Genomic DNA, 15,624 nt, shown 5'->3' with positions numbered 1-15,624 from the left:
CATCGTCATCTCACCTCTGTTGCCACTAGCACAAACTCCATCCCACTCCCACCACCTCCACCTTTCTACCACCATCACTGATACAATTATATTAATTTTAAAAGAAAATTACAAATATATTTTTTTTAAATTTATTTAAAATACGAATTATTATTTTAATTTTAAAAATTACATTTCACTCCTTTAAATTTTTTATTTCATAGCAAATAATCTCTTTTATGAATAAATTATCAGATCAATTAATAATTTTTAATAATGTTCAAAATATATGTCAATTAATAATTCAAATAATTTTATTATTGTATAAAAAATAATTAAGAATTTTATTTTTTCAGTTAATTTTATTAAATAAAAAATTATGACAAAAGAAAAAATATTATCTTAATTTTAAAGACGCAACCAAATATTTTTTTTTTAAAAAAAAAAATTGTCTTTTGCAGAATTGTTTTTCATTGAAAAATGTTTTCAGCTGAAACAAAGAAAGCATAAAATACTCTGATGCTCAGGTTAATACACATAAGCTGCTAATAAAATCATGAAAAAATGCACATTTTACACATTTTACAATTTGTCCTTGTGACACAACTGAAGCAACACTGACCCCTTTGCGTCAAGAATCAAACAGAAACTCAATAAAAGTGAAAAATAAATAAATAAATAAATGAGTGTCTAAATGGCCTATGATTTCTTCAGTACCATGTGGCCCGACTCGTCTACATCAAAAAGGCGATATACCAACTCATCCCAGTTTTCTTTCCTCCTATTTGGCAACATGAACGGTGATGATTCTCTCTGTAATCTGCCTGAATCATCTCCTCTCTCTATTCCTTGGAACGGTGATTCTCTCTGTAATTTGCCTGAATCATCTCCTTCCTCTATTTCATGGAATGTTCCGTATGAAGAAGGCGAGAATGCTTGAGGAACATCTAGTGCAACTGCCCTCTGCAATGCTGCCTTGTACTCTTCACTATGTTCTCTGGCAAGAGAGGCTTGTCGCTCCATCCTCTGCTGTGGCGGGATCTCCATGATCGGCTCTTTCTCCATCATTAGCTGAATTGAAAAGGAAATAATGATTCAAAAAAAAAAAAACACTATTTGAACATACCAGTCCATTTTATTCACAACTTGGAAGAGAAAAAATGGAAGGAAAGATGAGGCAATTTTAACTATTTTCCATGGTTTCTATGTAGTGCTTGTATATTGCACTAATTAGTTGTATCCCTACTTCCTTCTAAACTAAATTTCCAAAACTCTTTCTCATGGTAAAAAGTTTCGAGGAAATAGTAGAAAGTCTTAGGGTAAATTACAAATACACTCCCTAAAGTTTACTTAAAATATGAATGATCTCTTATAATTTTAGAAATTACATTTTGCTCCTTGAAGTTTCTAATTTCATAACAAATGACCTATTTTATTAATAAATTTTCAAGTCAATAATTTTTTATGATGTCAGAAATATATTTTAATTAATAATTCAGATAATTTTATTATTGTATAGGAAAGTAGTTAAGAATTTCAATTCTTCAGTTAATTTTGTTAAATAAAAATTTATGACAAGGGAGTATTTATAATTTTTCAGACCACAGAGCAATACATATTTTAAGCAAATCTCAGGAAATGTATTTGTAATTCACCCAAAGTCTTATCAAAAAAATAGTTTCATTCTCTTCTTTTCTCTCCTCATGAGCCAAATTAAAAGTATCAATAGGGGGGGGATTCAAAAAGTCTTTCACATCTCTCGGCTTCTCTTCTCTCTCCTCTTAAAACAGGGTATTTGGGTGTCTACAAATGCATGGATGTGAAGAGCTATTCCACTTTACTCTGTTCTATCATTTGAAAGCATTGCACATGCCAAAAAGAAACAGAAAAGCACTTATTCCATTTTGCTCTTCCCTATCATTTGTAATCATCATCTCAAATAGCAAATGCCAAAAAGAGAACACAAAATCAGACAAAAATTCCATTGCATTGGTCTTTATAGGGGAAGGGCTAATGGACTTATATTTTTTTGAGAAAATTGCAAAAATAATAGCAAATATATTTGGTTTTAAACAAATTCCTAATTATGTCTCTTCTTTGACAACAGCTCTCAAGAAACATTACCACACATAAGGAAGAGATAAACAGAAGTTCTAATGTCATCCGAGTACTTTGCCCAATATTTGGTCATAATGAGAAATCTACCACTCCATTTAACCAATTTGAGGCACTATAGCAGCCAAGAAGGCTTTAAAGAAAGTTTGCAAGGCTGTTTGGTTGATGGAAGAAAGGGCGAAGGAAAGCAGCTTTCTTTGTTAGGTTTGGAAGATGAGATAAGGGAAGGAAAGTAGAATTGGCGAGCTCTCCCCAATGTGCCCACCTTTTTCAATCCTCACAAAAATAGGCAAAAGCGGAGAGGGAAAGAGGCTTCTCCCTTTTTTTCAAACATGAATTTGCAAACTTGTTGCCCAGAAGTTGGTTAATCTTTCATAAAGTGAGGGTATAATCGTAATCCATTCCCTACAGATACAATTCCCTCCCTCCTTCCCTACAGATACAATTCCCTCCCTCCTTTTTCCTTCCTCCAATGAATATGACCTAAATGTTGCTTCAACAAGTACCGACCCTTACGGGTGCAACTTGGGTGGGCCTAACCTGAACAACCCAAGTCTATCTCGAAATTTTTTTAGGACTTGGATCGTATAATTTTAAATTTGGTCAAGGCCTAGAATAAAATTTGTCAGCCATAATTAAATTCAGAAAGGGCTTGGGCAGGAGTTTTCACACCCTGAATAACCTAATTCTATTGTTAATATATTTAATTATATATAATAAACATGAGATATTACAAATTATTGCTATCAATGAGGAGTTAAAACTTACATCAAAAGCACTTTGGGATTCCCTCTCTATCCATACAATGCCATGGTCAGAAGTTAAGTTGCAAGACAGGACTAAGTGTTCAAACCTCCCATCTACAGGTACTGCTGTCCTCACTACTGGGGGGATTTTTCCTATCCTGCAAATAAAAATTGAAAATATCAGAATCGATAAGATAAAAATTACCCATCACCTAAAATCATGATAAGCATGTTTGGTTGTCTTTTTCATTTTTTGTTTTTATTTTCCAAAAAGCACAGGTTTTGGTGGAACTATTTCCCAAACCAATATAGTTCCTAAAAATAACTCTGCTTTTTATGAAACACTAAAAAGATATATTTTTTAATTTTCGAAAATAGTTTTCACACAAAAAGTAGAATGATACGAAAATGATTGGTGATGTCCTCCTCCACCTTTTCATTGTTTTGTTTCTGAAAACCCGAACAATAAAAATAAAAGTAAAAACAAAAAAAAACAAAGACACTATCAAAACAGAACCAGTTATGCCCTTTAAAAAATTAAAAATTAAAAAGGGTTTCACAAAATAAAGCTACTTACTACTAGAGCACACTTCCTATAGTAATTTCTACACTATATAGGCATATGAGGAAAAATAACATAGCGTAGAGGCATTATCTTGGCGGACCAAACATTTTAGAAGATCTTTTATCTGCAGCTCCTGGAGTCCCATATCGCTCCATTCACACAGACTCTGTGCAGTGTCAGACTGCCATAGGCTCCCACATTTGCTGAAATCGAAAATACCTTTTTAGATATTTTCTGTCCACCTTTTCCATATTTGGATTATCCAAATGTGTTGTCCATTTTTGAAAGTAAAGATAGTTAAATCTTGTGATTTTACACTACTATCCTTTTTAATCAGTATAACCGCATAACATTTAAATGCTTGTCTCTCTGAAAAGTTGGATATTCCATGGTGGAAAAAGAAAAAATATATATTTTATGATCTCTCCCCTCTAGTTCTACAGTCAAAGCCTTCTCCCATCATTTTAAACAATGTAGCATGGCTTGGTTATCCACAACCCTCAGTTATATAACCATCCCTGGTTCTTCAAATTTTACTAGAAATCTAACTATACCAGAAAGAGAAAGCTCAAGTGAACAGAAAATTTTTACAGAATTAAGGCACAAATGTGAGGCAAAAGGTACGCCCACGTGTGAACACCACCTATGTGGATCCCACACCTTTGTCTCACATGTGTCTCATTTTGTTGTACCTGAAAGGCTTCCGCACAATGATGTGATAGAGACGACCAGGTGCATAGAGCCGCCTAGGATCTTTAAGGATCTTCTCCTCTAGTGTGCATGTGTCCTTCAGGCACATTATGCATAATAAGCATGGCAAGCTGTTGAAGTGAAGGCAAAAAAACAGTTCCATTAGTATCTTGACTAAATACTTGTAATGCAATTGCTTTAAAATTTCCCACTCATCATTTGATGCACCATAGGGCTATAAACGAGCCAAGTTAAGCCGAAGATGAGTCGAGCTTGAGCAGCTCGATTTTTTATAATGCATATAAACTTATCAAGTTGAGTATTAGGTTGTTCAAGCTTGGTTTGAAAACCTAATTAGCTTTAAAATGTGTTCAAGCTTGGCTTGCTTACCATCGAATGGGGTATCAACTTTATTGCTTTGAAATTATGTTTTAGCTAGAATTTAACAGATGGATCTTTCGTGACATTGGAAATAGGATTCAATTAACTTCATGCAGATGCACCTTCACATTGGGTCCCTAAAGGGTTTAACAGTTGCCATGGAAAAACTTCATCTAAGAAGAAGAACAGCCAATCACATAGATTGGCACTTTCTTAATATGACACAACAAAGATTAAAGGATTACCAAATGCAACTGAAACTGTAACAAAAGGTGACCAAGACCTACAATCTTTTTTACCAGAAAACTGACTTGAAAAGTTGTTCCAGAGCCACGGTTGTCCGGGGTAAGAAATCATCCTGGTTCATTGTATTAACATATATTAGAACATAAGCACATTCATTCCAAACAAAAAGGATATAAAATGACAACACAAGACTGTAAGCAGAAAATTGGATAATACCTCAAGGGACAAAAATATTTAACAAACATTTTTTTTTTTGGGCAAAATGATGGAATATGTTGTTTTGCTGTCCTTATACCAAGTAATATAGTATCAGGGTCCGTGGATAAGTGTTTTTGTGTTAGAGAAATTCACGTGCATCTTACAATTCATGTATCTTTCAGATGAACAATGCTACACAAATCAATGTGTTGTCCACATTTGTGTTTAAAGGGGTAGATGCCATTGCTCCATTGAAAATGACTATCATCAACCCATATTCTACAAATGCGCTTGCCACATCACTCAGTAATGGTTTTCAGTTCAAAACTTCAATTAAAAAACCATGTGCAATCAGCATAGAAAGACGTTAATCCTATTACCATTACGATGTAATGTCATATATCAAACAATACATACTACAAAGCACAATACATATGACCCATATGGTACTTATGGTATGCACAACATGCACACATTTTAATTAATAGCTTTCTCTTTCCCTTTATTATTTCTTTTGTTCTTTTTCTTTCCTTTTTTTTTCACTTATTTTTGGGCTATTGACATGCTTTCTTGTTTTCCAGAAAAAGGGCAACAAAAGTATGCCTTACAAACATAAACATTGGAAATCACTTTAAAGGCCCCGTGGTTTTAAATAATGGTATCTGGATACATATCAGTATTAGCTGATATTGGAGAGTAACAAAAACTATCAGCCAATGTATCAGTGAACAATGGTATCGGAAGGCCAAAAATCCCTTTATGTATGCCGATATTGAAAACCCTGGTCTTCCCTGAAAGCAATTCATTTTTCTATATTTTTTCTCCTTTTTTTTCAACATTTGGGCACATAATAGAATATTTGATTCCATTTACAAAGAAGCAGAACAATTACATAACATTCTTGTAAAAATTTATTGTTCATAACAATTAAGCCCATGAGGGTAAATTCTACAAGTATTGTGATTAACGTGTCCTTTTACTTGTAGAAACCAACAATTTGCCTGAAAAGGGCGAGAAATAACAAGTGATGAGAGGAGAGATCCAAAGAGAGCGACAAACAAAACAAATGAATAGCTTTTTTTTTCTATTTAAGAACTTTATTTTTATAGTATTTTCATTGGCAAAGGCCTTCAGCCCATTGTTAGATCAGCGATTGTCTCAAATGCTTAAACAATTAGGAAATGGGCCCAACAGACAACAAGTATATCAGACTAACTTATGAATGACGAGTCGCATTTGTGGTTCATCCATCTAACTTACGAAATACAATTCAAGATAAGTAAGAAAAACACAGCATCACTACTGAATGTGATGAATTTACCTGAAGCACAACAGAATTGATGACATCCGCATATCTCACAGCCAGATTTAGTGATATACACCGAGCAGGAGCAATTGCAAAACATCTGATTCTTTTCCTCTCAATATTTCCCATTTTTTCTCGATTCTGAATGACCAATATTGTTAACAATGTTACTACCCCCGCCCCTAATGAATGCCCGGCAAACGTCAAAGTATAGCTCGGATTCCTCTCAACTAGTTCCCTCAAAATCTCACATTCTACATCCAAAACCCAATTTGCTGCCTTCAATAGCCCATTATGAACATAACCCCCATTGAATTTCGTCTGCCCCAATTTGTCGTCAAGTAAGACCGCAAAATCACTTTCTTTTGCCATATTAAGCCCCCTAATGGCTAAAAGTATATCGGCATTATCATGGTCAAGGTAAATCATGTATGGAGAAACCCTCCCTTGGGTTTCTTCATCATTTTTTCGTAACACTACCCAATCAGGATTCATACCATACCCACCCGGGGGAGCCCAAATTGGGTTTCGAAGATCTTCTTCATAGACTGCTAGAATATACCGACAAATGCGTGGTACAGGCTCAAATTCTTCAGCACTGGCAAGCCCCCAATTCTCACTTTCATTGCCTGCAGCATAGAGAAATTTCTTCCAAGCCCAACGAGCACAAGCCAAACAGTATACACATTCAAGAAGAGGAAGGCCACAACAAGATGACATTGATGCCTATGAAACAAGCATATTAATAGAGATTTTAAAACTATGACTCTCTGCAAAACAAAACAACAAAGTAGAAAAAAGAAATGATGGGTCTTTGAAGTTGCAACAAAATTCAAAATTGGATATCAAAAAGGCCTAAACTGATATTGGATGTGATATTAAAAAAAAAAAATTTAAAAAAAAAAAAGAATTTATTCAATTTAATTGAGCATATAGCCATTCACAATGGGGAATGGAGAACCCCATTTGTCAGAGAGTTTTATAAAACATTCTTGGTGGAAAAAACATGAATGTCAGAAGGAGCTGTTGAAATTTTGTGGCAAGACATAATCATTTAAAAACTAAAAAATAGTTTAACAAGATTATGAGGGAAAAAAACCCGGCTGGGTATCAGAAAATAATATATTCTAAATGTAATATTAGCATCTACTGATTAAGGTGGAAAGAATGTATTGATAATATAGAGATCTCAAACTACCAAGCCATAGAAAGAAACATAAAAACACAGAATAACTGGTTTTTAAGCGCTGTATATGGATGAATCTTTAATCAATTAAGCTTCTCTCCAATATAGATTATGAAATGAAAATTTCAAGTAAATAAGGATTTTAAAGTTGGAAACAAAACAGTACAAGATTAAAGATCACATTATAATAAGGTTTTGAACAAAGATATATATAGAGCCAAGAAAGTACTACTTCAGAGCGGTATGGATACAAAAATTACAGAACTGAAAAACTTGAAGATGACTCAAGAGTTTCAAGTACAAAAGCAAATAGATTGAATCACCATCAAATCAAAAAGCAGAAAGTCCAAAGAAAAGATTTGCAGTTAAAAAGAATACACAGGAAGTGGAATTTGGAAACAGACCCGGATTTGGTTTTCACTCTCCTGGGATTTCTGGGGATTGAATGCTTCCAGTACAGCAAAACATAAGTGACCTAATTTGAAAATTCATGTATATATCTATATATATGTTTATATACACAATCACAGAGACTATCAAACCCAGAAAGAAAAAAGAAAAAAAAACGTATGTCATTGATAACAGAGAGAGTAATATGTATAAGAAGACAAAACTGAGGTTCATACCAGATGGTCAAACCCATTTCTTGGAGAACCTCCTTCAAGAATCTACCACTGCAATGCTTTCTTGATTCCACAAGCTTCGTGTGGAGCCTATTGATGGATGATCCGAGTTTGACCCGGTGTAGTGTGTATGGCTTCTACTTTCAAGCATCTTTGTATTTGAGTGGGCCATGTAATTAAAATTTGGAAAAAAATGTTTATGCCAAATAATTTTTTATAATCGGGTGTCTGGATTAACTTATGCATATCTCATCTCAAAACTCTAAAATTTATGGCTAAACAAACCTCCAATAGTCTCAAAATTTAAAATGTTTAGCTTTCGTGAGATTTGAACATCCAATCTCTGTGATGATAAACTCTTTAGATGTTTTTTCTTTCAACTAAACCAAATTTTTATGCCTATGACTAGGATATAAGCAAGCCAAGGTCTTATTTGTCAATAGTTTATTTTAATTAAAAAAATCATTACAAATTATCATATTATAAAATTTTAAACTATCACATAACTCTTTATTTTTATTCATATCTTTTCATAAAAAAATACTAAAATAATTAATTCTCATACAAATCTTGAGTTGTTTAAATTTAACTTGATAATTTAATAAGCGGAAATGCCTGGTAGCTCGAAGCTACCAGGCTCGAAATGGCTCGAGAGGGAGAGGGAGAGAAAGAGAGGGAGAGGAGAAAGAGAAGGGAGGGAGAGGAAGGTCGGCGTCGTCGCAGCCCCCCCGCCCCGCCGTCGTCGCAGCCTCGCCCCGCCATCGTCGCAGCTCCGGCCGCTGCTGCTGCTTCCTCCTCCGTCGCAGCCCCGCCTCCGTCGCAGCCCAGCCTCCCCTCCTCCTCAAACCGGGTTTTTATGGCCCCCTCCCCTCCCCTCCCTCCTCCTCCTCCTCCTCCTCCTCCCCTTCCTCCTCCCTTCTTCTTCTTCTTCTTCTTCTTCTTCTTCTTCTGCAAAACCAGGAAAAAAAAAAAAAAAAAAAAAAAAATACAAAATCGACACCAAAACGACGTCGTTTTGGTGTCGAGCCGCGATTCGAGCCGCGGCATTCGAGCTACGTAGCATGATCGTTTAATAAGGTTAAAATTTTATTTTTCTCAATAACTTTCAATCGATGTGAATTCAAATAGTTTAATTTTTAACACTTTTTATAATTGTATAAATTTATTAAGTTGAGTTAAAAAAAAATTAATAAATTTCCAAATATGTTAAAAAAAAAATTTGGTGTTAGGTCTAATTAACAAAAAAAAAAATTATATATTATTTCAACAATGATTCATCCCACTAAAAACATCACCACTAATAACACTAATGCATTAAAAAAGTAAAAAAAAAAAAAAAAAACACAACTCCAAGACCAAAACATCACATCATTAATGACGGGACCCACTGCCACCTAATTAGTGGGAGCACTAATTAGTGCTCCCAAGCATTTTTCATATTGGAAAATGTCTCGTAGCTCAAATTTTGTGGCTCAAAAGTGGCTCAAATGGTCAAAACGACGTCGTTTTGGCCATTTTTATGTTGTTCTGTACTCAAAACGACGTCGTTTTGGCCATTTGAGCCACTTTTGAGCCACCAAATTTGAGCTACGTAGCATTGTCGTTTCATATTATTTTCCAATCCTAATCCAACTTTACTTATTGCTTGTAAGTTCCGTTTCAAACTTGGCTTTAAAAAGATATCATGTACTAAACAACAGTAAACGGTTGTCTATGGTATCCTAAATAAGTGTATTTTTAAATTTTTTAAAATAAAAAATAGAGGAAAAAAATAGTTATTTAGGATAATTTTTTAATTTTTTTATGAAAAAATGTATAGGAGTAGATTGCCTATGGTCCAAGATCGGACTGAATGGTTGTTCGGCCTGTGGGGGGCCCACCAAAAGTCTCGTTTTGATAATTGGAACCGTCCAATGTTTAGAACACGTCGAGTATTATATGGCTAAAAAAAATTATGTTGATCGAATATCGATAGCTATCTAATCAAATTAGTTTTTTGTCAACCGTTAATTTCTTCACCGTCCAATTTTTTTTTACAAAACTGTTTTGATCATATAGTTATCGATATCCGATAAAATTAATTTTTTACAAACATATAATACTCGACGAGTTCTATACATTGAATGATTCGGATTATCAAAACGAAACCCGTTATAGGCCTCCACAGGGCCAAACAACACCGTCCTGTACAAATTTTGTATGCACCCGCTTGATCAGTTCGTACCATCACTTCAGACCAAAACAACACTTTAGTCAAAAAGTTGGCTTGTACTTTTTTTGGAAAAATTTGTTTTTTTATATATATATTTTTTAATAGTGATAACTTTTTAACTTTTTTAATAATTTTTTAATTTTTTTACTTTTTTTCAAACATGTCAAATCAATCCTAAATATTGTAATATAATAATTTTGAGGTTGCATTATCATAAAAACTTAGGTAGTGTTTGGTAGAGTTTTGTAAATGTGATTTGAGAGTATGAGTTGTATTTTGAGTTTGTGTGTTGTGGAATTATGATTTGAGTGTAGAAAATTTGTTTGGTAAAGAGTTTTGAAAATAGTTTTGGAAAAGAGGTTTGATTTGAGTGGGAAATTATTGATGTGACATTTGATATGTGATACAAAAATTTACAACTCATAACTAAATATACAATTCAAAATTATTTTAAAGCACATAAAAAATTTAAAAATTTTCAGGAAATATTTGTCCCGATTATATAAATCAATTGCAAAAAAAAAAAAAAAAAAAAAAAAAAAAAAAAAAAATCTGGAACCAGCCGGACATCCGGGTGGACATCCGGGTGGTCTACCGGGTGGTCATCCGGGTGGTCTACCGGGTGGACAAAAAAGGCGTCTGATGCGCAGAGTTCTCTCTGCAGCGTGTAGAAAATTGATTTGAAACGGAAACCAAACATCATACTCAAACACACGGGTAGAAAATTGATTTCAGAGCACAACCAAACAGAGCCTTAATATTTACTAATTACATCCTAAATATAAATTTAAGTAAGTATATTTTCATATTATTTATTTAAAGTATATCTAAGTAAAATACATACCAAAGTCTAGGAATCTTTATCATATCATATCCTAAATATAAATTTAAGTAAGTATATTTTCATATTATTTATTTAAAATATATCTAAGTAAAATTCATACTAAAGTCTAGAAATCTTTATCATATCCTATCATATAAAATAAAAATAAAATTGTGCACTTTTATTAACATAGCTAAGAATTTGCCACATGTCAAGCAAATCATTCATCATGTGTTTATTTCTCCTTTTTGATTTGTTCAATAATGCACACTATCTCTTTATTTTCTCATTAATTTATGATTTAATAGAAATCATATAAAATAAAAGTTAAAATTGGGACTTTTAGGCCAAGTTTGGGAACACCCCAAAAAGTCAAAAAGTTAAAAAGTTACTCAAAAAGTTAAAAAGTTATCACTATTCACCAAAAGTCAACAATTACGGCTGCACAACTCCCAATTCTAATTTTCTCCTACAAATCAATTTTTACAATTTTTTATTACACATTTTTTCATAAAAAGTCAAAAAGTTAACCCAAACATTCATATTTTCAACCTCAACTTTTTAGTCTAAAAAGACAAAAAGTGCACTTATTTAGTCTTTCCAAACTTGGCCTTAGTTAGCATGGCATATCAATCATGACGTAATATAATTATTATACTAATTTTTTACTTAAATTTTGTATAAAAAAAATTATTTTATAATTATATAATTCATTTTAAGATTTATATTTGTATCACTTTTTTGCATCGTCCATAATATACTAATTATAAGTAACACAATTTTTTTGATATTTTTCAAGGACAATCATAAAATATCATGTGAAATATTTTTATAATAATTTATTTAAATTTTTGTGCTTAATATTAATTAAAAATTATTGTTATCTTATTATTGTTGATTAAACCAAACCAAACCAGACCAGACCAAGCCTTAAGTCCCATCAAATGGAGTCGGCTACATGAATCCTTCTTATTATTATTGTTGGTAATAAGGGAACAAAATGAAGTTGTAATTAATAGAAAAGTACTAGAGATCTTAAAAGATTTATCAAAATTTATATCAAATATCTCACATGAGTATGAGAACCCATGGTGTGGGTCTCGTGTGAGACATTTGATAAAAATATTGATAAATTTTTTAAGATTTCTAACATTACTCTAATTAATAAATGCCCCTTTAATTTAATTTCACCACCATCATTACACATCACCAGCACCCCATTTTACTTTTGTTGGTATTTTTTTCATAAGAATACATGAAAAATATATAAAATAAATTAAATAGACATGACAAATTAATTTTTTTATTAAAATGATGAAATACGGAATAAATGACATAACTAAAAGTACAAAAATAAATTCGATTACATTACTAACAGAACAAATTATTAACGTGTATAACTAAATATTAGAACTCATCATTGTACACTAAATATTGAAAATTTTTAAGAACAAATGATAAGAAAATAAACAAACCAAAACCTGTACTAGACAGTTTCCTTAAAACAAATTCATCGCCTCCCGTTAGATGCTAGAGGTACGCTGGCATATATCTCCCAAGATACGATAGTCGAAATTAGCTAATACAGAAGTACCTTTTGAATAGTTTCGGCGAACTTGACAATAGATGTACTCTTCTAACAAGAACCAAAGAAGAGGTTAACAAAAGAAGATAAGAAAATTTTTCTTTGGTGTAAAAAATTATCTCCAATTTTTTTTTTCAAAACACCATCTCATTTTTCATCGCAAAACCTCTCTAAAAATAACCTACTAAACTGAAGGAGAAAGACCTCTATTTATACTAACAGGGAAGAGCTTTAGCCATGAAGGCTAACATCAATGAAGTTATCAAATGTCATCAACTCTAACCATTAGGGCTACAGTTACAAATGTTCAAAACTCCAAAATCATTATATAAATCATAACATGTATATAATACATAAGTTTTGAGAATTAAACTAGATGAGTTACAAAATGGATACGGGTGTTGGGTCACAACCCAATCTAAGTCCAATCTCAAACACATGCACAAATTAAGTCCAACACAGCTCAGCCCAATGCTCAAGCCTAGGTCTAAGTTCAAGTCTAAAACCAAACCTAGCACATGCACAAATACAAGTCTAAACCCAGTTCAAACCAAGACTAAATCCAAATCTAAACTTAACTTTATTGATGCCCACTTTATAAGGCAATTCTCATTCACAACTCAATAGTTTTGACTCATTATTTTTATATTGTAATCTTCTCACCTAAGATAATACAAAACCACTCAGACCCCCTTAACCAACGGTTGAGTCCCACTTTAATTTCAAATTAAAGTTACCAAAAAATCATTATTTTCAACAACTTTCACTATGCTACCCCTCTACTATCACTACAACCACAATTTTTTTTTTTACTATCGTTACTATTAGCGCCGCCATCACCATTACAATATAAGAATTAAAAGTTATAAACTAAAAATCATAAATTTTAAATTTGACATTATATATCAATAATCTATTTTTAGTTCTTAATTTTTATGGGCACGACTTGTGGTAATGCACGTGGTCCTCGCCACTCGTTTGTGTTTAAATTTAGCCTCCACACAAATGTAAGTTTAATAGGGGAGATATTTTTTAGCCATTCTGTCATTTGGCTTATGTTTTTTTTTATGTAACATTCAGACCTAGATTCAATTCGGGATTTTCCTTGGAGGTATCAAGAAGGAATTTATGAAATCCATCTCAAAAAATCCTAAAGAAATTTGGCAGTTTATAAACTTGATAGATGTTGCTAAAAGGTCATCTAATTTTGAGAATTTATATATTTGCAAATATATCCGTTTTAAATCCAAAAGCAAAAATCTTGCAAATAGGAAAGGATTTTGGCTGGAACTGATTTTTTGATATAGTTTCACCACTTGATGGCATGTTTTACTGCTATCAAGTTTTTCTTACTGATCTTGGCACACTCAGTCTATTAAAGAGTAATGTGTTGTATGAATTACCTTAGGTTTGGCTATTATGTGTTGAGTTGAAACTTCTATAGCAGATTAAACATCGTTAAATTCACTTAAATCTCATTTGAGAATAAGTTATTTTAGTAATTTTTTGACTTTTTACGAAAAAATTTACAGAAAAGTAGAGAAAGTGATGTGTTATAGTAATTTTTTGACTTTTTAACTAAAATATATAGTTGTCAAACAAGGTCTTAGCTTAACTAAAATCATACTCTAAAAAAACACATTCTAAATTCCAAAAAAAAAAAAAAATCACCACAAAAAAAAAATTAATAATAATAATATTGTAAAGCAAAGATATCCCACAATATTTTCAGTAACAAATTTTTTTTTTCATATTACATATTTTAAAACACTGGTGTGTTTGGTAACGTTTTTGTTTTCAGTTTATATTTACAAAAATTTTATAAACTAGTTTTTGTTTATTTTTATAAAAACATAAACTACAAACGCGTTTGGTAATTGACCAAATGTTTAAAAAAATTTAAAAATATAAAAAAAAGTGAGAAATGGTAAGTGGCCACGGAAGACGGTGGTGGAAAGTGGTGACGGTGGGTGGTGGGTAGCTGGTGGTGGTGGGTGGTGGCTGGTGGGTGGGTGGGTGGCGATGGCGGGTGGTGGTGGCAGGTAGGTAGTGGGTGGGTGGGTGACGGTGGTGGGTGGGGGGTGGTAGCGAGTGGGTGGTGATGGTGGTGGTGGTGGTGGTGGTGGCGGGTAGTAGATGGTGGTGGCAAGTGGGTGGCGGATGGTGGTGGGTGGTGGGTGGTAATGGTGGGTGGGTGGGTGACGGTGGCGGGTGGTAGCGAGTGGGTGATGGTGGCGGGTGGTGACAAGTGGGTGGCGGATGGCGGGTGGTGGTGGGTGGTGGCGGGTGGTAGTAGTGGTGGGTGAGTGGGTGACTGTGGCGGGTGGTAGGTGGTAGTGAGTGGGGGGTGGTGGTGGTGGTGGGTGATGGGTGGTGGGTAGTGGTGGCAGGTGGGTGGCGGGTGGGTGATGGGTAGTGGGTGGTGGTGGTGGTGGCGGGTGGGTGGTGGGTGGGTGGCGGGTGGGTGGTGGGTGGTGGTGGGTGGCAGGTGGGTAGCAGGTGGGTGGTGAGTGGTGGTGGCAAATAGGTGGCGAGTGGTGCTGGCGGGCGGTGGATGGTAGTAGCGGGTGGTGGGTAGTGGCGAGTGGATGGCAGGTGGGTGATGGGTGGTGGTGGTGGTAGAAAAGGGTGGGTGGTGGTGGCGAGTGGGTGACAGGTGGGTGGCGGCTGGTGGGTGGTGGTGGCAGAAGACGGTAGTGGAAAATGGTGACGAGTGGTGGCTAGTGTTGGGTGGTAAAAAAAAAAAAAAAAACTCAAAACTCAAAACGGAAACACATTTTTTATGTTTTCATTTTTTGGCCAAATTTATAAACTGAGACCACTGATTTATAAATCAAAAATTTTACCAAACAAGTTTTTATTTGAGTTTTTAAAATTTTTGTAAATATAAACAGAAAACTAAAAACGTAAGTGTTACCAAACGGATTGCGGTTCAATTTTGCCTTTTTTTTATGAACTTTTAACTTCTC

At 33.9% G+C, this 15,624-nt stretch overlaps 1 protein-coding gene across 6 annotated transcripts; it reads right to left on the bottom strand.

The window, feature by feature from the left end:
- Positions 1 to 502: 502 nt before the first annotated feature.
- LOC114321943 (uncharacterized) lies at positions 503 to 8,417 on the bottom strand. Of its 6 annotated transcripts, none has more exons than XM_028269182.2 (6): positions 8,039 to 8,417; positions 6,242 to 6,996; positions 4,776 to 4,834; positions 4,098 to 4,226; positions 2,863 to 2,998; positions 503 to 1,050 (listed from the first exon to the last, which is right to left on the bottom strand). In XM_028269182.2, the coding sequence occupies exons 2-6, from the start codon at positions 6,944 to 6,946 to the stop codon at positions 679 to 681; spliced, it is 1,401 nt and encodes a 466-aa protein (XP_028124983.1). In that variant the 5' UTR covers positions 6,947 to 6,996; positions 8,039 to 8,417; the 3' UTR covers positions 503 to 678. The 6 variants fall into 6 exon arrangements, with proteins under 6 accessions (XP_028124983.1, XP_028124984.1, XP_028124982.1 ...); XM_028269183.2 differs by having other exon boundaries at positions 6,242 to 6,952; positions 8,039 to 8,207; XM_028269181.2 differs by having other exon boundaries at positions 7,817 to 8,142.
- Positions 8,418 to 15,624: the final 7,207 nt, after the last annotated feature.

This window comes from Camellia sinensis, chromosome 2 (assembly GCF_055761805.1).
Source record: "Camellia sinensis isolate YWXY chromosome 2, ASM5576180v1, whole genome shotgun sequence".
NCBI classification, from domain to species: Eukaryota; Viridiplantae; Streptophyta; class Magnoliopsida; order Ericales; family Theaceae; genus Camellia; species Camellia sinensis.
This window is presented reverse-complemented; position numbering and strand designations above follow the sequence as displayed.